Genomic DNA, 23,699 nt, shown 5'->3' on the forward strand with positions numbered 1-23,699 from the left:
ACCTAGCACGAAAAAGCAGACAGTGTACAGGGTGGTGGTCTACAGGTCCGGTCGACCTGATAAACTTTGAGGAAGGGGATGGTCTGCTAAATGAAAAACAGCCCTGTACTGTGTGACTGAGAGGGAACGCTGTGTGCCTGAGGTGACTTGGAGGGATACCTAGAAAACACTAGGTGCCTAAGGCATTCTGGAAGGTAGCTCAGGTGTAGATCCCCTCCGGGGCTGAACTCAGGCGGGCGAGACGCCTGTTCGTGGGGAAGGAGGAGTTGGGAGGAGAAAGAGGCCGGAGCAAACCCGCTCTGCAAGCCGGGGATGAGAACGCCAGCCTCTCCGAAGCTCGGCAGCAAGGAGATCAGCGAGTGTCCAGAGCCCGCCCGCGCGCTTTTACGGACCGCGCGCCTTGCTTCTGGACTCCCAGGCGGGGCGGGGCCGGGGGCGGACCGGGGGCGGGGCCTCGGGCGCGGGCGTCGCGGAGGGAGGGTGTCACGCAGAGGGAAGCGGCCCGCGGCGGAGGGAGGGGAGGCCGAGTCCTGGAAGTGGAGCTCCGCGCTGGGACTGGTTCCTTCGCAGCCATTTTCTGTCCAACCAAACAGCCGATTGGAGACGGGAGCCAACCAGGGCTGCATTGGAGGTTTGTGTCTCGCTTCGGCCAATGATCGCTCCTAAACCGACTCCACTTTAGCTCGAATGAAATGTCCGTCTCCTCCCGGCGCCGTCCCCGCCGCCAACGCCGCAGCGGTCAGGGGCACTCGCAGTCCGCAGCCTTCAGGCGGGCCGGGCCTCCAGGCGAGGCCGCTGTGCTTCAGGCCGGGCCGGGCGCGGGGCGGCAGGTGCTGTGCGCGGGGCCGCGAGCCGGGCCAGGCTGGAGCCGGGCGGCTGCAGGGGCTCTCGCGGCGGCAGCCCCAGGTCGGCTCCATTTTGTCCGGGTAGCCGGCGGGCGGGGAACGCGGCGCTCCGGAGCGGCCGCTTTGTCTCCCGCATCCCGGCGGCGGCAGGCGTTGGGCGCGGGCGGCGGGGGGATGCGCTCCGCGGGGCCGCCCGGGCACCTGCGAGCCGAGGCGGCGGGTCCCCGCGAGGAACGAGCGGCCTGGCGGGTCCCCGGCCCGCTCCGCGCCTACAGCATGCAGCCATCTGGCGGCTGGCTCGCCCCGGACTTGCCCCGAAGGTGGGAAGGGGAGCCTTGGAGGTTGCACGGAGGTTTCAGTCACCCGTGCTGGGGTGGGGGTGGGGGGTGTGCGGGAGGGTCTGTGAGAACAAAGAATTTACCGAGCACCCGCAGATCGTCCTCTCATGCCTAAAGTGCTACGACAGGGCTGGTTGATTTGGGCAAGGTTAGGTAGCAGGCGACCTTTAAAAAAAATGGCATCCCGCTAATCCTCACAGACCCTAGTTTTGTGGATGGTGCCGAAAATCACCCGGGTGGCTTCAGCTCTCAGTAAGGAAACTAATCAGTAACAGAAAGTGATGGCTCAACTGGTCAGTAGTAGTGGCATTAATAAATAGGAGCCTTATGGGTGAGGTATTGAGAGTTTAACCAGAATTCCTTTAAAAGGCAAATTATTCCTCCTCTGCACTGCTCTTTGTGGCTTAATTTAAGGATTCTATCGACGCAAAGCTGTGGTTGTCGATGCCAAAGAAAGGAGGTTGGAGGAAGGGAATATTGCTTTTCTTGGATACAGATTTGCATTTCTTCAAACATCAAGCAGATGTATGCATTCCCTTGAGCGATTACAAAGATTATAACCTGCCCTTAGGAAAATGTTTTCCATATGAAGAGATACAGTGATTTCTTATTCTTAATGGACTAAATCTAAATGTCTACTTAGCCAACTATTTGGGTTGGTAAGGCTCTTGCCCTATACCCACTCTAAGCAAGATGCATAAACATACCAGCCTCTTGTGCTTGAGTGTTCAAACACACTTTCAAGCAACAGGAACAGTTGGATCCAGAATAGGGACATATATGGGAAGGCAATGTAAATTACCTTTAAGATTATAATAGTGTCAGTCAGTCTTTGCTGTCTGGGACCTTTTAAATGCCATTTTAAAATTTCAACAGCCCCCCCCCTTTTTTTCCCTGTTATGTACTACACTTAGATGCTTCAATGCGAATCAGAATTCCCTCTTTTAAAAGGAACAGGGAAAGGATGTTTGATTTGCACCTCCCTCCTGTTTGTTACCTTTGGGGGGAAAAAGGGGAACCAGCAAGTAAGGTCCCAGTCCTGTCATTGCTTGTGATGTGCTCTGCTCTTCATGCCTTACGGGAGACCAAGTGCAGTCTTGATGCAGTTTTAGTTCACAACGATGGCTCTTCAAGTGGAAATTTGTTTGTTTTGGTGTGCCCTCTTTGGCCTTGTGTTTTTTTTCCAGCTCGACATAAGATAATTTCAACGCATTATTGTCTTGACATATTTCCATTTCAGCTTAAAAATGTGTAACATAATCTCTGAAACACTTAAGGAAGCCATCCTCAAAAATTCAAGTTTATCAGTAGGGTATTTCTGTCCTTGGTGTTAATATTTTATGAAATTTAGATGTGTGAGTTTTCAGTCTCTTGCATAATATATAATTTGGTCCCTTATTTGGAGTATTGTGACGTATATTGATTATTGGAGTAAATTCAGGGTTATGTTAGAAAGCCATTTTCCCCCCTTCCCTGTAGAGTTAACTTTTTACCCTCCATTGATTAAGCATAGCAGGTGAGATGACCTGAGTCCGTCCTCTTTAATTTTAAGAAAGCCTATAGTCTATACACTTTTACTTTTTTTTTTTTGGAGCTGGGGACCGAACCCAGGGCCTTGCGCTTGCTAGGCAAGCGCTCTACTACTGAGCTAAATCCCCAACCCCTACACTTTTACTATTAATAGATGTTTGTGTGTTTGTCTTTTAGGTTAAAATTGGACAAAGATCCACCACCTTTAGGACAGGTGTTTGAGAACCCTGCAGATAACACAATTCTGACAGTATTTCATGACAGTAAGTATGTTTTAGTTAATCATTTTGGTTAATGTGGTATGGAATTAAAGGGTAGCCCATGTATTGGAGAGGGCTGTGTAGTCGTTCTGAAGTTTAGGCAGACTACCTGTGCTAGCCCTTCGCCTCTTGTCATGCTCTTGGCACATGCTCTCTGGTTCCTGTGGGCCCTCAGTGCCAGAGAGACCGTCTGGTAGAGAACCTGCCTGCCTGTCTGGCCTGTCTGCTCTGCTGGCAAGAAGTGAATCTCCCTGCACACGTGGCTAAGAAGGGGTGTGGTTGACCTGGGACTGTCAGGCGGGATCCTCCTGGCCTGGAAAGGGCCCAGATGTGGTGGGATATGGCTAGGAAAAGGGTGTCACCCAAAGCAAAAGCCTGGGCAACCCAGTGAGCCAGGCTTGGAGATGAAGACAGGTACTTTTTCCAGATGGGGATTTCACAGGAAAATGCAATGATGACTTCCCACCTGGCCTGGATGTGGCTCTGCTGTGGTATCTGTGACCTCAGGCAGGGTACAGTTCCTATGAGTCTTGGTTGCTTCACTCTTAAAATGAGAGGTCTGCATTTATCAGGTGGTCCTCCAGGTGTATGCTAGTACTAAGGATTTTGTTAGGTTACAAGAAGCTTAGAAAGCTTCTTGTAAAGCTTAGAAGACGGGTTTTGGATTTGATGCAAGAGATCTTGTGGAAAGCATTTTTGGTGAGCTGGTCTTGACAGGATGCTGTGCTGGGCCGGTAGGACAGAATAGGAGGGGCAGGGCCAGGTGGAGCCGGGAAAGCAGTGCTGGCTGAGTTCGCTCTATTAGAGTTGCAGGGCTAGGGGAGGTAGGTGTCTTAGACGCCGGTGTCCTAAGCACTGATGGATGCTTGAATGGCAGGGAAATGGTGAGTGTAAATTTACTGTTTCTGAGAGGAGATGTAATGTTTAATGAGCTCACCAGATGGGGAGAAAGAAAAAGAAAACAACCTTGGATTAAAACTAACAATTAGGGGATCGAGTAAGACTGTTGTGCAGTGGTCCATCAGGTTGGTAGGGCCGCTGGCGGCCTCTAGAGTGGCTTCACTGGCTTTCGGAGGTTAGAAGCATGCACTAGGGAGTTAGGTGGAAAGCTGTGTGAGAACCTTGCATTGCAGGAGAGGAGAGGCAGACGGGGTGGGGGAAGGGAAGGTTTTCACAGCCATAGGTAATGAGACAACACATGTGAGTGAGAATAAGGAAGTGGGCGGGGCAGGAAAATGGAGTCGAGATGAGGATTCCTGATACTGTTTCTTACTCCCAAAAGATAAAGAGCAGGTAGGAGGTAGGTTACGTATGAGAGCAAAGGTCTTTGTGCCTGGAAAGAAAAGTTCTTTGTGCCTTTGAAACCCTAAAAAGACAGCAGCGTGCTGGAGGTGAGGGGCATGAGGTGGGTCAGAGGATAACTTGTGGAACTGGGTTCTCTCCTTTCCCCGTGGGTTCAAGGGATCGAACTCGGTTGTTAGGTTGGGGGCAAGCAGGTTTACCTGCTGAGCTCTCACTGGCCCATGGCTGTGTCTAAACTGCTGCAGGGGGCCATGAACATTTCATGAGGGCTTTAGAAGTGCTCAGAAATAAGCGTAGTAAAGAAGACGATGTTTACTCTGCCTGGCCATTTACTGTGTTCACAGGGACCAGTGTGGTTTAAATACTCTGCTTTTAAAGTCAGAATGCAATGCACTGTTGCACTGTATTTAAACAACAATCTCAGCCCAGCTAGACCGCATAGTCACTGAACCTATGTAACGAGGTGACCTCTGAACCCCAGTTCCCTAGGCCTGGGAAGTGCCTGGGGTGCACACAGTTGTAAACTCATGGTGATGTGCAGGGCTCCAGCCTTGGACATGTGCTGGGATCATCTTACCCCACTTCCTACCATGGCAGCAGTGCAGCACAGCCTCTGACTCCTGGCTCTGCCTCGCTCCTCCGTTTGCTGTGATGACCGATGGCCTGCTCTTTTCCCTTAAGACTCCCCTCTGGTGGCTCCTGTCCATAAGACAACTGCTTAGCCTAGCCCTCAGCACAGTTTCCTATTTCTTCTGTCGGAAACATCTTCTTGCCCTACACCCCCACCCCTCTTTTTATCTCAGTTTAAATGGCACCTTCTTTGTTTATTTTTTCAAGATCTGTAGCCCTGGCTGTCCTAGAAATTGCTTTGTAGACCAGGCTGGCCTTGAACTCAGAGATCCGCCTGTCTCCGCCTCCTGAGTGCTGGGATTAAAGGCTGCACCACTGCTGGCTTAATGCCATCTCCTAATGGAGCTTTTCTGGGCCCCCTCAGACTAGTTTAGTGAAGCCCCTTTGAAATAAGGTACTAGCAGAACCTCGGTTTTTCTTAGTACTGGGCAGCGTTAGCAGTTGCTTGGCTGATTGTCGTTATTTATATAAACATTTAACAACTAATGCTCTGTGTGTGTGCGCATATGTACATATTGTAGATAGATACATAATGCTAAATATAACACCCTGGCGTATTCCTGTTATACCGTGCTCGGTATTTACAGATGTCTCCTGATTCATGCAATAGCCCTGTGAGCAAAAGTCCTCTGCTCATCCACCTTGCTCAAGTCCAGAAAGGTCTCTTGATCAAAGCAGCAGAGAGTTCCAACCGGGTGATTCCAGAGCCTGGCAGAGCACACAGATTGCTCTGCATCCTCACCTGTCCCTAGATTGTGTAACACTGTTTGCTCTGCAGGATGAGGGCAGAGCCTTATCTGCGTTACTGTTAGATGACCACACAAAGCATGGCCAGTAAACACTGCCGGCCTGGTCTGTGAAATAGTCATTGACTGACTTTCATCTACACTCTCTCATACAGTTTCATAGGAAAACACACCCTCAGAGTTAGAGCAAGTTTTCCCTCTGTTCCTCATGTGGAGCAGAGTCGCTAGCACAGTGTAAGACCCAGAGGTTAGGCTGTTCTCTGAAGGAATGTCGCTGCTGCTGCTGACTTCAGACAAGGGGATGCTAAATGTTTGGAAATTTCAGAATAGGATCAGTCGGGAATCCCAGCAGGGAAGGGAATATTGGAATTAAAGTCTGGGTGGGATTTAATGGCAGAAAGAGTTAAGGAACAGAAGGTGTGGGGTTGACAGAACCAAAGACACGCACAGTCAAGCAGAAGACACGGCTTCAGAAGAGGAAGAGGCAAGCCAGGGCCTGCAGTAACTGCTGGGTCTTCGAAGCTCTGCCGCTAACTCTACAGCTGCGAAGTAGTAGTATCTGCGTGCTTGGACGGCTCTAGCGTGCAGGCTGTCCACGGGCTAAGCACCAATTCTAGCGTACAGCAAGATGTCAGGAGTCAGCGTTGTGCTTTAGTATCTGTGGTTGCACTTACGCATCCGCTCATCTCTAGATCCACCTAGCTCCTTAGCAGACTCCCTGCTCAGGGAACTGTAAGACTGGCGTCCTGTGAACATCCACTTAGCCAAGAATGTCTGCTGTCAGACCTCACCAGTCAAGACTTGTTTCCAGTTTTGGGTTCTGAGACAAAGCTTTTGGTCGTTTCCTGTAAAATGGTGACCCTCTCTACCAGAGCATCTTTTGGTGGCCAGCAGGCCCTTTGTTGTGTCCTGGAGGGCATTTGTGTAGCATTCTCTGTTGGGATGATGGTTGACTTTCCTGTGCACTGGTGCTCGGTGGGAGGGAGGGCAGTTCTGTTCTATGTACAAAGAAACGAGTGGGCAGGTCAGAGAGTAGGACCCTGCATCTCCATAGACTGCTAGAGGCTCCTTAAGACAGCTATGAATTATGAAATGCGTCTGTCTACAACCGAATTAGATATCAAAGCTGACAGATGCATAGAAGACATGCCGTCTTGGAAACTTGGAAACTAGCCTAGTGTGTGAGGATTGGAGCAAACCCACAGAGATGGAAACTACTCTATCAGGAATGGAGCTTGCAGTTTGTGCAACTCCTAGGCCTTAGTTCAGTTTGCCACTTCTGTCCAGCTGCTGGACAGTCATGGAGACGGTGTGCACAGGCCAGTCCTTCCTTGTCTACTGTTTGCAAAGCAGAAACCCTTTGGGTCTGCTCACGGGACATGAAATGACATCTGCTCAGGGCCAGTGGTTTCCTTCCCCGCCCAGACGGTTCATTTTAAAGTTCCTATTGCTCAGAGCCCTAATGAGACTGAAAACAAAAAAGCTAGTCGGGGCTGAGGAGATAACGCTGTGATTCAGTACTTGCCACACGAGGATCTGAGTTCAGTCTCCAAAACCTGTATGAAAAGGCTAGCAGTGATGCTGTGCACAGCCTGGGGTTAGGGTTGGAGTTGGGGTTGGGGTTGGAGTCAGGCCAGACAGCCAAGCCTAATTGGCTAGTTCCAGGTCAGTGAGAGACTGTCTCATAAAACAAGGTGTCTGCCCCTGAGGAGCGACAACTGAAGCTGACCTCAGATCTCCACAGATATAAATAGTCGCTGAAAGGCTCGTTCTCGTCTGTGGTTGTGCTCGCTCTATCTCTAGTCAGGCCTCTTGGATATTTCCTTTTCTTTAAAGAATTAAAAAGGGCGAGGAGGCAGGGGAAGAGGAAATACTTGTACTAGACTCGGGCAATGGCTCATTCAGAACCTGACGGAAAGCTTGGTGTGGTGGCCACTGCATGGAATCCCCCCTTAGAAAGTCAGGGCAGGGAGCTGCAGGTTCAGTCAGACCCCACTGGGGAACAAAGAGGGTGCACAGCAAGAGCAAAAGCATTGTAAGTCTTTAGGCCTCATGGCCCCACAGGACAGCTGAGGAGGCGGCTGGCCGGCTCCCTGGGGAAGCTCTGCTCACTTTGACTTGCATTATAAGGAAAAAGTGTCTGGCGAGTTAAGGCCGACTGTGCAGTCCTTAAGGGTTATGTAATCGAAAGGCAAGAGACATACTGTGGATTTATTTTGTTTGTTCCTCTTGACTTTATACTTACTGTACATGGAAGACGAACAGGGATGTCGAATAGTTAGCAGATTATTGGAACAGCAGTAAGGTCAACTGAAGACTACCATTGGTCCAGCCAGTGACAGTAAGTACTAGGTCTTGTTTTCCGAAGTGCACTAAAGACTTTGTCTCTTTAGATGGATGGCGACAGCTCTACAACAGATGCTTCTCAACTAGGGATTTCTGCAGACTACATCGGAGGAAGTCATTATGTGATCCAGCCCCACGATGGTAAGGTCACTACTAGAGCCAGACTACACAGGTCACCAGTGTCTTCCCAGCAGAGTGAGCGACCGCATGCCTTGGTTCACTGGAATGGAAGGGAGCCTGCTCTAGGGGTGCAGACCTATAGTCCCAGCTGTTTGTCAGGCTAAGGCTCTGCCTTACGTGGCTACGTGGTCAGGCCTGGCTCCACCCAGTCTGAGACCCTGTATCACAGAAGCCAGTGCCAGCTGTGTCGGTGCACAGCTATAACCCAGAGCTCAGGAGGCAGACCTCTGTGAGCATGGTGCCTGCCTGGTCTCCACAGCCAGTTTCAGACTAGGCAGGGCTTCAGAGAGAAACCCTGTCTCAAAAGAAAAAGCAGTGGGGAAGAGAGAGGAAGGGAGATGAGAGAAAGGAGAGACAGATGTACCAGTTGGAGGACATAACACAGTGATGTAGACTGAGAACGAGGCCCTTGGTCCAATCCAGATATTCTGAAAGCAAACACGTTAGAGGCGACCCTTACTATCTTTATTAGATAAGAGTCTTCAGAAGAGTGCTTTAAAAGTGTGCCTTAAAAAATTCAAAACTTACCACTGACTCCTGTAAACAGTAAATAAGAGGAATCTTATGTTAATCTGCCAGAAATAATTTGCTGTTGTGCCATTTGTAAATTTAAACATTAATATGTATTTTTAGGAGCTGTGAAAGTATTTGTGTTCCTAGACACTATATTATCATTATCCAATTGGGTTAGTAATCAGGTCCGTAGAATTTAATATAGACTTTATATGAACAAGTTTATATAAATGCTAAGAGTTTTATACTTTATAAATTTTACATATACAGGCTTATATAAACTTGGCTTTGGGTACACATAAACCTTAGTCCAGCCATGTAAGGAGTGTAGGTTACTGACAGTTTTATAGCTGAGTAGGCACTGGATGAGCCCAGCCCTGCCACTGCTGGGGACTGATGCTGCCGCAGGCTTAGCAGGCAAGCACTGCCACTGAGCCACCTCCCCCGTCTGCTCTCCAGAACCAAGTCACAGGCACACAAAGCTGGTTATGGGGAAAGAAACAAGAAGTGAAAAGAACTATCAAACTCTTGAGAGAACCAGCAGAGTTCTAGCCAGGGTGTTGTGTGAAACGGGACACGTTGGAAGGTGCTACAGGGGTGTGAGTGGAGCTTTTGGAAGAATGGGTGGTGGGTTTGACATGACAGTGACAACAAAGACTGCTAGGCATGAGGTGAATGGGTCAGTTGTAGCCCTGAGAAAAATGCAATAACAGTTATGCACTGGGAGCACTGGGTGATGAGCCTTCGCAAATAGTCCTTTCAGGGTTGAAGTAAAATTACGAAAAGCTTTAAACTATTATTTTTACTTATGCGTGTGTTTCTGGGTGAGCATATGTGCACTGTGTGTGTGCAGTTGCCTGTGGAGGCAGAAGGCGTCAGATCTTGGAACTGGAATTACAGGCAGTTGTGAGCTGCCTGATGTGGGTGCTGGGAACCGAACCCAGGTCCTCTGCAAGAGCAGTCAGTGCTCTTAACCGTTGAGCCATCTCCAGCCCCTAAACCTAATTCTTAAAAAACTTTCTTTAGATACTGAGGACAGCATGAATGATCATGAAGATACAAATGGTTCAAAAGAAAGTTTCAGAGAACAAGATATTTATCTTCCCATTGCAAATGTGGCTAGGATAATGAAAAATGCCATACCTCAAACAGGAAAGGTAACGTAGAGGAGACTTTATCTGGCTTTTCTTTTGCAGGGGGGAGGGGGAGTGGAAACTGTAAGACACATGTATTCATAGTTCAATCAGTAGCCAGCTATTGATTTCAGTCCCAGCCTCTCAGCACAGCAAATATTTATTTCTGACTACTTGGCTACAGCACATCGTCCCGTCTTGAGTCCTCTTACCCCACCCCCCATACCTCATAATGGCTCGAATGTCAGTCATGTTGGCTGGCACTGGAAACTTCTCTTTTCACTTTTACACAAATAGGTATGACATGCACTTTAACTGACACACTGTCGCTTGTCTTAGAACGCCTTCCACAAAACATTCCTCAGCCAGGTGTGGTGGCACTTGCTTTTAATTGCCAGCATTTAGGATGCTAAGGCAGAAGGATTGCCACGAGTTTGAGGGCTATGTAAGTTCCACACCAGCCTTGGGTATACAGTGAGACCTTGTGTCATAAAGCAGACAGACCTCAGCACTGATCTTAACCATTTGGTGGGAGGTAGATCCTGTGCTTTCTGTGTTGCCTTACTTACATATTCAGTCATTATATAACTTTTCCATCACTTTTATAAATGTTCTTTCGAAAGTGAAGCTTACAGTAAAAATACTGTGACATGTTGTTACTCACACTGTAAGTTCTAATCTGAGAAATTACCTCCTTACCTTTTAGGGCAGAGGAATTATTCCCGACTTGTTCATACCTGCCCTGTCTTTTTTACCCAAACCCCAGCTATCTGTGGCCGCCAAGCAGCTGAAATGTGGCTGGTCTAAAGAGACATGGTGTACTAAACCCACCTGTGTAGAAGCCTAGCTCTCGGAGGGCAGGGAGCCCCTCATGTGAAGCTGACCGCATGTTTCAGCTGTAACAACTCTACATATCGGCTAGAAAGATACTAACTGAAGTGGCTTCCAGGAAACAGAGCTATGCATTTGGCTCTCATTGTTTTAGATCAGTGCATTGTGTGACTCAGTCACTCTCCACGTGTGAGATGCCTGTGTGCACCCCATGCCCACAGAACAGGGGAACGGCTGAGGGACTAGAGTATTTAGTTCTTGCCTTCTGTCATCTGGGCCCTGGGATCAAACTAGGAGGTCAGGTTTTCCAAACAAGCAAGCCCCTTCACGCACTGAACCATCTTGCCAGGGCCCAGTGACTAATTTTTCAGGAAGGCATTTGAGTGTCACCGCTGTTGTAAGTGGCTCTACAATTGTTGGATTGGTCTATTTGGTTTTCACTATTAGCTCCCAGAACTTTATCTGTTTCTGTATGCATTCATTGAGACAGGGTCTTATTGTGTAGCTCTGGCTGGCCTGGAACATGCTATGTAGCCTAGGCTGGCCTCTGCCTGCTTCCACCTCCAAGGACTTACAGGCATTTCATTCCACTCCGAGCAGACACAGGCCTTGATGAGAAGATTGATCCCTAATGCTGTGCGCTGTGTGCTGTGTGCTGTTTTAGGCAACACTCATAACCCACATGGGACATGTTCTAGCCTCAAGAGGTTTTTTTAACAAGATTTTACTCCTTAACTGTTTAGGTTTTTTTGTTTGCTGTTTTTTTTACATTAAAAATCATTTTCTATATGAGTGTTTTGCCTGCATTTCTATCTGTGCAGCACATGCATGCCTGGTGCCAGAGGTACCCCTGAACCCGGAGTTACAGATGGTTGTTGGCCATCATGTGGATACTGGGAATTGAACCTGTGTCCTCCTAACTAGCAAGGCAACTCCAGTCCATTTCTTTTTTTTTTTTTTTTCCGGAGCTGGGGACCGAACCCAGGGCCTTGCGCTTCCTAGGCAAGCGCTCTACCGCTGAGCTAAATCCCCAACCCCAGTCCATTTCTGTTTGTTTATTTTAGGGAGGGGACCTGTTTATGTCCTTATTCTGTTACGGCCTTATTATAGAAGTGCTTAGCTAGAGGACTAAGTGCTTCCTGAGCCTATTATGTTCTCAGTGCAGGCACCGGGGTTGCCCTTCCTGGGCATCTGTCTGGGATGGTAGAGCCGCTCGGTGTGGTAGTAGCTCTTACCGTCCACTTGTGGTTGCTGTGAGCAGTTGGAGAGGTTCCCCTCACTTTTATGTCCATGCATGTCCTGTCGTTCTGACTGAGTCGGCTGTTGCCAGCATGTATTACTATCTGAGGGCCTAACACTTAGCCATCACCAGCTCTGGGAGAGTGCTCACCCAGCTTACACAAAGCCCTGGGCTTTAAGACTACACTGAGAGGTGGAGGCAGGAAGATCAGGTCATCCTTGGCTACACAGCAAGAGCCCAGCCTGGGCTAGCTGAGACCGAGCCAGTATAATGGGGTGTGCTCTGTATGGCACTTTGGTTTTGCAGCTGTTAAGAAAGTAATACTTGTATTTCCTACAAATTTACTTATTCAGATCGCAAAGGATGCCAAAGAATGCGTTCAGGAGTGTGTGAGTGAGTTTATAAGCTTCATAACGTCTGAAGCAAGCGAGCGCTGTCACCAGGAGAAACGGAAGACCATCAACGGGGAGGACATTCTGTTTGCCATGTCCACTCTCGGCTTCGACAGCTACGTGGAGCCTCTGAAACTGTACCTCCAGAAGTTCAGAGAGGTAGGAGACATGCTCTCTACACTGTAGCAGATGACATAGCCCGGAGTATTTAATGCGTTAAATTATAGCACTTAAATACCAAGCCTTTATCGTTTCCTTAGTTTATTACAAACTTCAGGGAGGTGGTGATTAAAGAGATTCTGAGTTTGGGGCCTGAACTCCTTGACCACGGGCAGCTTTAAATGGTTACTTTGGTGTCTCCTATGGAGAAGAGACTTACGGCACTGAGTGTGGATTATTGGAAAGTTTGCGGAAGTGGTGGTCCGTGCTGCCGTGTTTGCTTAGAAATGGCGTCAGTGTGAACCTTCTCAGGCCAGGGTGACGTAACTCTACCCTTTGTGTGTATGCATGCACGTGTATACACATTACACACAGCTCTTGCCTTATTTTTTAACACAGGGTCTCTCGCTGAGCCAGCAGCTCACCAGTTGGCTAGGCTGGCTGGCCAGTGAGCCCAGAGACCTTTGTCTGCCTCCCCAGCACTGCCTACAGGCGTGTAGACCACAGCCAGCTAAGTGGATCGGTAGGACTGAGTAGAGCCCTGTAATGGGTGTCTTTATAATCCACAGTCCTCTCCCCAATGCTTTCCACAGTACATACATAGAGCAGAGAGCCGGCGGCCTCCAGGTCTCCGCTCCACACTGACTTTTATTTGGGGATTGTGCACACTAAGCTTGGAGCCTTCCACTGCCTCCCACCTGGTGACTCTGTGCTGGGTGGGGGCGGGGGCATCCCAGAAAGTATTCATAAAATACTATAAAGGCTTCTGAGAGAAGCTTCCGATTTTGGACATTGCATGAACATTCTCATTTAGAAATAGTCTGGTGTGAACGCTTGTTTTTCTTTATTCTGTAGGCCATGAAGGGAGAGAAGGGCATTGGTGGGGCCGTGTCCGCTACAGATGGACTCAGCGAGGAGCTCACGGAAGAGGCATTCAGTAAGCTCGGCACTGCCGCTGGGGAGCCCTCACCGTGGGCAGTGTGCTGCTGAGTCCCGGTGCTGAGCCGTGTGGCTGTTTATATGTCCTTGTTTGAAGTCAGTGAGTGATAGATACATGGGGATTTTAACATGGAGACACTGACCTTTCATTAATGGGCATGAGTCATTTCCATAGCCTCTAGTTTCCGGTGAGGATTCCTGGGACAGGACACTGAGAACTGGAGTTTGTAACGTAACATTGTAGGCTTCTATGTTCGCACAAGAAACTTCGCCTACAAGACTCATGCAGCCCAGCCCTGCAGTGCTCCAGCCACACCCTGTGGTGAGGCCAGATCTGCCCAGGACTCAGAGTCTGGAGGTCTGAGGCAGTGCCTAGGCTGGTACAGTAGGACACAGTGTGGCTTGTATTCCTCGGGGACTTCTTGAAAATGTGAAGTTTGGGGTTGGGGATTTAGCTCAGTGGTAGGGTGCTTGCCTAGCAAGCGCAAGGCCCTGGGTTCGGTCCCCAGCTCCGAAAAACAGACAAAGAAAAAAAAAAAAAGAAGAAAGTGTGAAGTTTATGATTTTATATGGGGTTATATTCTGCATGTGTGGGAGAAGTGTAACAGGACATTATCGGCATTGAACTAAGGTTGAGGTCAAGATTATCTCCCTTCCTAACCTTTTCCTCCCCTTCCTCGTAGCTAACCAGTTACCGGCTGGGTTAATAACTGCAGATGGCCAACAACAAAACGTTATGGTTTACACGACGTCCTATCAACAGGTACGGTGGGTGCTGGCTCTGCATTTCAAACAGCCGTTTGCTCAGAGTGTGTCCGACTACCAGAATTCCTAAGGACAGGCCTTTCACAAGCGTTCAGGCGTCTGCATAGAGAACTGGAGCAGCCTAGGCGGGTGGTGGGGCCGGCCGGGGCGGGAGCAGCTCCTGCTGTGGCTTGTTTGGTGTCTGAAATAATCCCATTTTCCAATCTTAGATTTCTGGTGTCCAGCAGATTCAGTTTTCATGATATGAAGGAAGGATGGAGCCGGGCTGTGTGGAGAGCGCGAGCGAGAGTCTGACGGAGTCTGGAGCAGAGGCATTGGGAGGAAGTGAGAGTGAGGCCGCCTCCTTGTACAATAAGTAGCTGTAACGTAGCTTCCTGATGCCTGACTAATTGAGGTGTTAATTCTGACTTGAGAATCTTTTTCATGAATGATTTTAAAAGAAAAAAATTGGATTTTAAAGGTATTAAAAATATTTTTGTTTTGTACGAGAGTGTGTTGCTCTGTGACGCCTGTATGCATTGTATATTGCGATTTATTACTGTCAGAGATTTGTAGACAGTTTCTTATTTTCATATTGAATCATGTTATTTTGTAATTCAAGTAAGCAGCTGGGTTAATTCATAATGTTTATTACCCTTTTAATAAAATATAAGGGTAGAGTTCATTTTGAATGAAAGTTGCCTTTATTACGAATTTGCGTTTGTCTTGGCTATACACTATCCTGCATGGTAACTTAGCCGAATGTTTTAGCATTTATTTATTGAAAACAAATTTTTTTTTTTTTTTTTGGTAAACAGTCATAGCTTAAGCAACGTCATTTTTTTTAACTGAATAATTAAGTTGGATGCAGAAGCAAGTGTTGCCTGGCCTGTCAGACCTGGTGCCTGTCGCTGTCCATGCTGTTGAGGCAGCTTCCGTTACTGCCATGCCTGTGAGAATTCCTTTCCCTTCCATACGGTCCTGCCACCTCTGAAATGGCCCCTTTCTTCTTCAAGTATTACAGTCCCCTTCCTGAAGAGGGAGTTTTCAGTCCACTGATAGTCATTTCCCTTCATGGAAAGGTCAGGTCCCTGTCGGGCTGTGGGAGCCGAGCAGTGGGTGTGGTTCTGTGCAGATGCTGCAGGTGAGAGCAAGCGAGCGGAGGAGCAGTGAGGCAGGGGAGCAGCCAGCACTTGGAATCAGGAGACACGGAGCCTTCTGGTGTGCTGTCACACCATCTGCAGTAAGCTAGCATTAGTTGATGGAGCGTGGTTTCTTTTTTAAAGTGAAGATTTCTATTTTCTCATCTAGTCTTTTTAGTAATACTTCCTTTGAATTTTTGTGTGTGTAGTGTGGTAGTTTTAGCCCTATCAAAAATGGCTTATTGTATAGTTTGTCCAGAGGAAATTTTGGGGCTCCAGTGGACAAAAGCAAGCAGTTCCCTAGGTCCAGGCTGATCAGTAATGGCCACTTGCCAAGAGTCTTGTGGAACACAGCTGGCTACTCTGAGATTAAACAATTCCCCCTTCTCCTTCCTCCTTTCCTCTTCAGTAGTCACCTTCTGTGTAGGAGATGCACATAGGGAAGAACGGGAGGTGACGGTCAAGCAGAACCAGCAGTCGTCCTACTGTGCTGAAGTAACAATGTTAATATTTTGATAACTCATTTGTCCTTTTACTTTGCTAAATATGTATATTTTTATAAAGATGGGGTCGTGTTGTGCACACTGTTTTGTAACTCGTTTTTCACTTAATACATTGTGAACATCTTTCCCAGGTCATGCATGGTCTTCTGCATCATTTTTACTGGGTTTTTATTCTGTTATATGACTGAATCATGATTAATTTATTTAATTGCCTATTGCACAGTTTGACCTTTTTCATCTCTTCATAGTTATAAACATAGTTATATAAGTTCACTGAATCTTGTGTACATCGTAACTTTTCTTGAAATAAATTCTTAGAAGTAGAACTGTTTGGGTTGCCAGATACATGGCAGTAAGGTTTTGCTCCTTGCGTGTGGGTTCACTTTGAAATGTGTCCTACCCAGGTGTTGTCGCTACCTCACTGATAAACAGTGTGAGTGAGGCCTTGGGCACCAGACACTCTCTACAGCTACCTAAAGACTGAGTTAAGAGTCAAGACAGAGATCGCTCACTGCTTTTACATTTAAGGCATGCATCAAAACAGGATTTTGAACCTCATTGTGAGTAATGCTCTCTAGGGCCAAAAGCAGGTGGCCTCTGAGTGATACCATCTCCACTCTTCCCAGAGAACAGGCGTTCTGCGTGTGCCAGACACAGGGCCTGCATGCCCAGTGTTGGCGTCATGTCTGTCCCGGGTTCTGTCTTGAGTCCCATCTTTAACAATTTCATGATTTTGTAAATACTCCTTTTTTGATTAAGAGTGGGGTTTTAGTCATTTAAGTCACAAGCAGCACACAGGACTTAAAACGATCCTGATTTGGGTATTTAGTACAATTGGTGTGGAAGCTGTATTTGCTTCTCCATTTTCCTTTCTTGAAAACATGCCCATCACCTTGGTGAGCTAATGAAATGTAGTTACCTTTAATGTTCTAATTACATTACCTAGGAGGGTCTACCTCAGGTTTCCATAGTGCAGCCATGAGTAGAAGAAATAGAAGGCTGGCAAGATGGCTCAGTGGGTAGGGACACTTGCTGCCAAGGCTGATCTGAGTTTTTTTTTCAGAGCTGCCAGGGTAGCAAGCGCTCTACCATTAAGCCAAATTCCCAACCCCCTGACCTGAGTTTTGTCCTCACAACCTCCATAGAGAAGAAAAAAACTCCACAGGATGTCTTGTGACATAACTATCATTTGTGAGATACAAATATGTCTACATACACACAGTTGTCTCCTAGAGGAAGCAGAGTACATGAAATATGCCTTCACTCAGTGAAATTCAGCTCAACAGTAGGGTGCTGAGACCCTAGTCCCTGAGTGTTTCTGGATGGTGTGGTGGAATAACTGTCGTCCCCAGACTTTGTAGAGTGGGAGCAAGAGCAACAGAGTTCAAGGCTAACCCCCACCTCCAGGCCATCCCACAGCTGCAGGTGACGCTGTAACGTTCTCTGTCTGGCTCCCTTACCTGTTCAGACTGCGCCCTCAGTACTGCATAGACACTGGTGTGCACATGGCACAAGCACACATTCCTTGACTACAACAAACAGTGGCGTGGTCCTTTGTCCCTTCAGGTATAAGTCAGGTACTTCTGACGAGCAGTAAGAGTCTGTGGTATGTTTCTGCCCCTTTTTTTTTTTTTTTTTTTTTTTTTTTTTTTCTTTTTCTTTTTTCTTTTTTTCGGAGCTGGGGACCGAACCCAGGGCCTTGCGCTTGCTAGGTAAGCGCTCTACCACTGAGCTAAATCCCCAGCCCCTCTGCCCCTGCTTTTGCACTTGCTCCAAGAGAGTGTGCGATGAAAGGCAGTTCTGAACCTTGACTACTGAGTTGATACAGGTTTCTTGGGGCCAGGCCAGGAAGGCGATCAGCAGGCGCATGCCACCAAGGCTGGGACGGAGTTCAGTCCCTTACCCACAGGATGAGGGAAGAGAGCAAGCTTTTCCAGCTTTGTCTTCTGACCACTCTCACGGCCACACAAATCCTAGGCAAGGCAGAAGCAGGAGCTCTGTCAGGAAGCCCATGCACATAGGAACAGCAGCTTGGCGGCATGCTGCTGATGGGCCCAGCACCTTACAAAGTAAGATGCTTGCTCAAAACAAAGGTGCAAGGGGCTGAGGGCTCAGTGGTTAGGGCTGCTTCCTGCTCTTGCACAGTGTGGGTGTCTGGCTCTCAAGCACCTGTGACTGCAGATGTCAGGGATCTGACAAGTCTATCCCCTCTTCCCCAGTTTAAGAAACAAAGGGGACATCTGAGCCATTTAAAGGAATGTCAGGTCCATTTCTTACTCTGGAGAAACAGCTTGGAAATGTTTCCTTGGGAGGCTGGTTCAATGGTTAGTCTTGCTACTCATGCATGCGGACTGGTTCAGGTCCCAGGAGCACTACAAACTGGGCGCACAGCCTCAATGGCCGTAATCACAGTGCTAGGGGTGGAGACAGGACCCATGGCAGTGAGAGGTGCCCTCACCCCTGGTTTAACACTTGTTCACCCATCTCCCACACTGCAGTGCTACGGTACATACGGGCCAGTGCTCCCATAGTAAAGCACCCTACAGTGCTAGGTGTCATGTTGGGACACTTGGGAGGTAGAGTTAGAAAGATCAGGAGCGCGAGCTCATCTCTGGCTGTATACTAAGAGACCTAGTCTCAAAAAGCCAAGCGAGGCAGCTTGTATCAACAGTAAAGTACATCGTTAAACTTCATCTGGGAAGTAGCCTAGACAACATGCCTTTTTTTTTTTTTTTTTTTTTTTCGGAGCTGGGGACCAAACCCAGGGCCTTGCGCATGCTAGGCAAGTGCTCTACCGCTGAGCTAAATCCCCAACCCCGACAACATACCTTTTTAATAACCCCAAACACTAAATAAAAAAAGAAAGCAGAATAATGTAAAGGTTTAAAAATCTTAATAGGGTTGGCGGAATGCCTGCTTGGCGGGTGAAGGCACTGCTATCGAGCCTGCACACCTATTCTTAAAACATGGAAATTGAGTTCATCCATAAATTAGAACACATACCATGACTAAGCTGAGTTTACTAAGAATTAAAGTTTAGCTTAGTACTTCAGAACAGTCATGTATAGATGCAGAAAGCAACATTCAGTGTAACTCAGTAACTATTCATAGTAAGGCCAATGCTGTACTGCAGGTCCTGCCCGGTGACGTAGTCAAGTAAGGACGGGAACCAAACAGCCATAATGGGCAGATGGGAATTAAGACGCGCCAGCGGTGGCAGCACATGCTTTTAACACCAACACGTGAGAGGCAGAGACAAGGATCTCCTGAGTTTGAGGCCAGCGGGATCTACACAGTGAGTTTCAGGACAGTCAAAGCTACATAGACCTTACCTCAAAAATCCAACCAAATACAACAAAAGCTCAAAGGCAGCTGGATAGGTCAGTACTGGGGAGAACTGGGGTGCCTGCTGGACCTTCAGTCTCCATGACTAGAAGAGAAGTATGAAATTACTCCCCACTGTGTTAGACGGATGAAACTCTTGTCAGGTATGCACTCGGGAGACAGGCAGGTGGACCTGTGCGAGGCTAGCCTGGTCTACAAGGCAAGTTCGGGGACAGCCTGGGCTACAGAGATAAACCCTGTCTCAAAACAAAATAATGCACATGCACTCAGACATGCATAGGTGGGTGCATGTGCGCACGCACGCACACACACACACACACACACACACACACACACACACACACACACGCAATTCCTACAGAGAAATCGAACGTAAAACAGAGGCTTTTGTGGGGAACACTTGTTTATTGGAAGACATTAAAGAAAGCCTAATCAGTGGAGGGGAGACATAAAATGCTCCTGACTGGGAAAACACATCAGAAAGATGTAAACGTTCTCCAGTTGATTAGCACATTCAACACAATTACAGAAGATAATGTACAAATTTGGTAGGAAACGTATGTTCCATATGCAAAGGACTGACATCCAGAATATATATATAGAAACCATATGTGTCAATGAAAACAAACACGGGCAAGAGGCACTCAGTATTTCACTGAAGAGGGCCATATATGGAAAATTATTCCATCAGTAATAAGGGAAATGCAAATTAAACCCAACATGAAATACTGTGTACCACACACCTAACTGGCAAGTACTAACAGCCAAGAACAAGTATCGCCAAGGCGTGGCTCCAAGAACGGCAGGGACACTTGCAGTGAGAGCCCTCAGAGCCCAGCTCAGCACCACAGAACGCCTGCGAGCTGTGGTATCCCAATCTGTGGTCTCTGAAGGCTAACACTCTTGGAAATTACTGAGGCACTCGAGCTACAGCACATGAAGGGTTAGTGCTTCCCACATGAGAAATGGAGACTCACAGACACAGATCGCCACCCTAAGCTTGAGCGGATCTTAGCTGTGCTGCTACACCTCAGGACAACACTGATACCTGGGGAGAGCGGTGAAAAGGACAGTGTCTCTGCTGTGATGAAAGGCCCTCAAAGACTCTCTTACAGGTGTGGTTACTGAACACAGTATAATATGTCAAAGACAACCGACACAGAGCTCTTGCACACATGGGGAAGTGGGTACAAGAAGCTATCCATGCCTCAAGCATTTACTGAGCATGTCCCGGGCCAGTCACTGTTCCCGACGCGGATATAGCAAGGACCTGCGCGTACACTGGGGCTGCGCAGAAGGTCTTCAGTAGCAAAGGTCTGAGAATAATAATCCAACTTCTGGTAGACAAAAGACCGCATACAACTGTAGCACAGTGATACACTGGAGTATAATACACAGACGTGAAGACGCGCAAGGCGGTCATGTGCATAAGCATGAGTGTGAATCTAAGAGAATTCCAGAGAATATGTCATGCAATACGTACATCATGACTCCTTTTACATACAACTTCAGAACCAGGTATGTCTAGACATTTTATTAAGAACATACACATGTATGATACAACATTTGCACTGCACGGTCTATGTGAAGGGGGAGGGGTAGACGGTGTTTCTGGGCAGGTAAGCGAAAGTCTGGTAAGCCTCACTTTATTATATTTTTTTTAGCATATATACAGTTTACAGTCCGCGCGCACTGTCTCATTGCCAATGCTTTTAAACAGCACAGGTGTGGAGTTGGGCTCTACTCCACCACACAAGACGACACTGCCATATCAGTGGCATTGCTGCGGTACAAGTCTGAGGCAGGCAACAGCAATGGAAAACCCATGACACAGTAAACAATCCGGGCTGGATGGCTGCTTTCTCGATGACGCCCCCGGCCACCGCTGCGTCTGTGGGAGTGGCTTGCCCACTGTGTATAGTTACTTCTATAAAGCAGATAACGAGCCAGGCACGGTGGGACTGCAAGTTCAAGGCCAGACTGGAGTGTCTAAGGTCTCGGCTAGCCTAGAGTTCTGATCAACTGTGAGGTACACTGTACCTCGTTACTGAATGGCATTGCCCAGGCACACTCTCCTAACGGTGCACCCTGGGCATCGCACGGCTGTTCTCAACTGCCTCTCTATGGTCATTAGGGGCAGCTCCCCTCTGGGCATGTAAGAAACTGTTTCTAGAGACTGTCTGCCAACATCCCTGTCTGTGCCCATCTGGGGACTTGCAGCCGTTAAGGAACAACTTCTCCTAGTTCGGGAAATTAGTAAAAACTCTGGTCCTCGATTCAGAAATTCTGAAAGACTGAAGAGTCCGTGAATCAGTTAAGCTTTTCTTCTTGGATTACAGAGTGGGGGGCAGGGCAGCCTAGGGGAGGCAGTGAAGGAGCCCAAGGCCTCTTCAGCTCTACTCACCATAACAGCAACCATCGGAAGTTAGAAACAACAAACACGCTGACACACGTACACCCAGCCCGCTTCAAGACCCAGGCTCTCACCCGCATTTGATCTGGAATGAAGGAGGTGTCAAACTGCAACTGGAGGGAGGGCTTTGCACCAAACTCTGGGAGCTTCTAAACTCTGCCAAGTCCCTGCCATGCTTTTTTATTAGATGTGCGCATGTTCAGTTTCTGATGACCCCTTCTGCAGACACTTTTTTTTAAAAAATGTGATTCTGCAAAGGACAGCAACACCACACTGACAGGAAGAAGAAGGAAGAGCTGTTTGGAACACAGAGGCTAACTATCCTAAGATTTTACGGCTTTCATTCAGCTGACAGAACCTGTTTTTTAATTTCTCCCAGAACACTACAGTTTGGTTTTCCATGCATGCTCAGCATAAAACATTGTAGTTACAGAAATACACAAGTACACGGACTTTTAACTATCCCTAGACTGAGGGGAGAAAGGCCAAGGTCACCCTACTTCCCTGAGAGTAAGAATCCTACATTATATGTAACTTGGGCTGGAATCCCAGCACTTGAGAGGCTCAGGCAGAGGATTACCATGAGTTTAAAGTCAGCCTAGGTTACAGAATGAGACCTTGTCTCAACCAAACCTAACAGCACCTTGCCTAGTCAGCTTAGCAGTGACATGAGACTGACTCCTGCCCTGTGTGGTGCCTTTGATCCCAACACCTTGGAGGCAGAGCCAGGTGGGTAGATGAGGCCAGTTTCTATCTATGGTAAGCTCCAAGACACCCATGGCTGTTTAGTGAGATCCTGTCTCAAAACAAACGAACACCAGAGATTAGCGCCAGTGTCTGTGCGTCTGCTGATGTCATTAAACACCAGAGATTAGCGCTCGTGTCTGTCTGCTGATGTCATTAAACACTAGAGATTAGCGCTAGTGTCTGTGTGTCTGCTGATGTCATTAAACACCAGAGATTAGCGCTAGTGTCTGTCTGTCTGCTGATGTCATTAAACGCTGCAGTGACTTCAGATCGGGACCTTCTCTTTTGAGAGGTCCTAGCATCTCCCTCCTAAATTCATTTTCTATCTTGCCCTTAGTTAGGAAACAGTGAAGGGTGAGGCAAGAGAAAACTAAAGAGTGTATTTCCTTCAGATTATTAAACTACCATTATTAAACACTAAAACCACTCTCCTTCAAAACCACCCCATTTCTGACCCTGGTTTGAGGTGGTAGACTTCTCTGTTTGCCTGTTAAGGTATTAGGTAGCACTGACTGCTCGGTGTGGAAGAGAGAGCAGACCCAGGCTCTGCTCACACACTCAGCATCAGGGAGGGAAGCGGGACAATGATGACCAGTCAGATGACATCTGAAACTGTGAGGAGGTAGACGTATTTACTACAGCAGTCAGAGCTCCCTGGAGGTGTAGGAGGTCAGGGAAGGGTGGCCAGTCTGGTCAAGTTAGTAAAAATGGTGGGAGTGGAAATGTGGGTTACAGACAGGAGGACGTGTGTGAAGAAAGACGATGTGGGCTCACTCCTGTGAAGAGATCAAGTGTGAGGTAAGAGCCCCTAGATCTGGGGATGGCAGCATTATACCTGATTTTTGCTAAAGCATTGCAAGGAAGTAGCAGGGCAGGACCCAGTGGTGAACAAAAAGCATGTGAGGAAGTTTCCAGAAAGCAAACAAGACATGGAGTGGTGAACCGGGCCTAGGTTCTCCTCAGAGACAGCTGTCCGTTTCACCTGCACAGCTGTAATACGGGAAGGGTAAATGACCACCAACCCCTGCAGAACATGACCCCTGAGCACAGCCTACTTCAGTTCAGTTCCCGAGAGCCCATCCTAGGTGAGAGACCTGCTGTGTCCCGTGAGTGTCCAGAGGCTCTGCCACAGTACACTTTGTGTCAAAGAAAGAGTAACACTTGTAACTGTTCATAGAAAAGGGTGCTTTATTTTACATATCACTGGTACACGATACACAGAACTGCCTGAAATCAGTCTTGGCAAACACAACAGTTACACTTCAAATGGGCAAAGACCAAGCCCACTCAGTCTCCCTCTCCATGTAGGAGCAGATGACGACAGGAGCCCCACATACTGACCCCTCCAGAGTGTGACAAGTGGTCTTTATGTTAGTATGCTATCATTAAAGAAAACCCTTAGTCACAGCAGACACTCTACG

At 47.9% G+C, this 23,699-nt stretch overlaps 1 protein-coding gene across 2 annotated transcripts; it reads left to right on the plus strand.

The window, feature by feature from the left end:
• Positions 1 to 492: 492 nt before the first annotated feature.
• Positions 493 to 16,099, plus strand: Nfyb (nuclear transcription factor Y subunit beta). Of its 2 annotated transcripts, none has more exons than XM_032910677.1 (8): positions 493 to 631; positions 2,891 to 2,976; positions 8,045 to 8,138; positions 9,717 to 9,847; positions 12,248 to 12,445; positions 13,301 to 13,382; positions 14,068 to 14,147; positions 14,359 to 16,099. In XM_032910677.1, the coding sequence occupies exons 2-8, from the start codon at positions 2,971 to 2,973 to the stop codon at positions 14,389 to 14,391; spliced, it is 624 nt and encodes a 207-aa protein (XP_032766568.1). In that variant the 5' UTR covers positions 493 to 631; positions 2,891 to 2,970; the 3' UTR covers positions 14,392 to 16,099. The 2 variants fall into 2 exon arrangements, with proteins under 2 accessions (XP_032766568.1, XP_032766577.1); XM_032910686.1 differs by lacking the exon at positions 493 to 631 and adding an exon at positions 909 to 1,165.
• Positions 16,100 to 23,699: the final 7,600 nt, after the last annotated feature.

This window comes from Rattus rattus, chromosome 1 (assembly GCF_011064425.1).
Source record: "Rattus rattus isolate New Zealand chromosome 1, Rrattus_CSIRO_v1, whole genome shotgun sequence".
Lineage (NCBI taxonomy): Eukaryota > Metazoa > Chordata > Mammalia > Rodentia > Muridae > Rattus > Rattus rattus.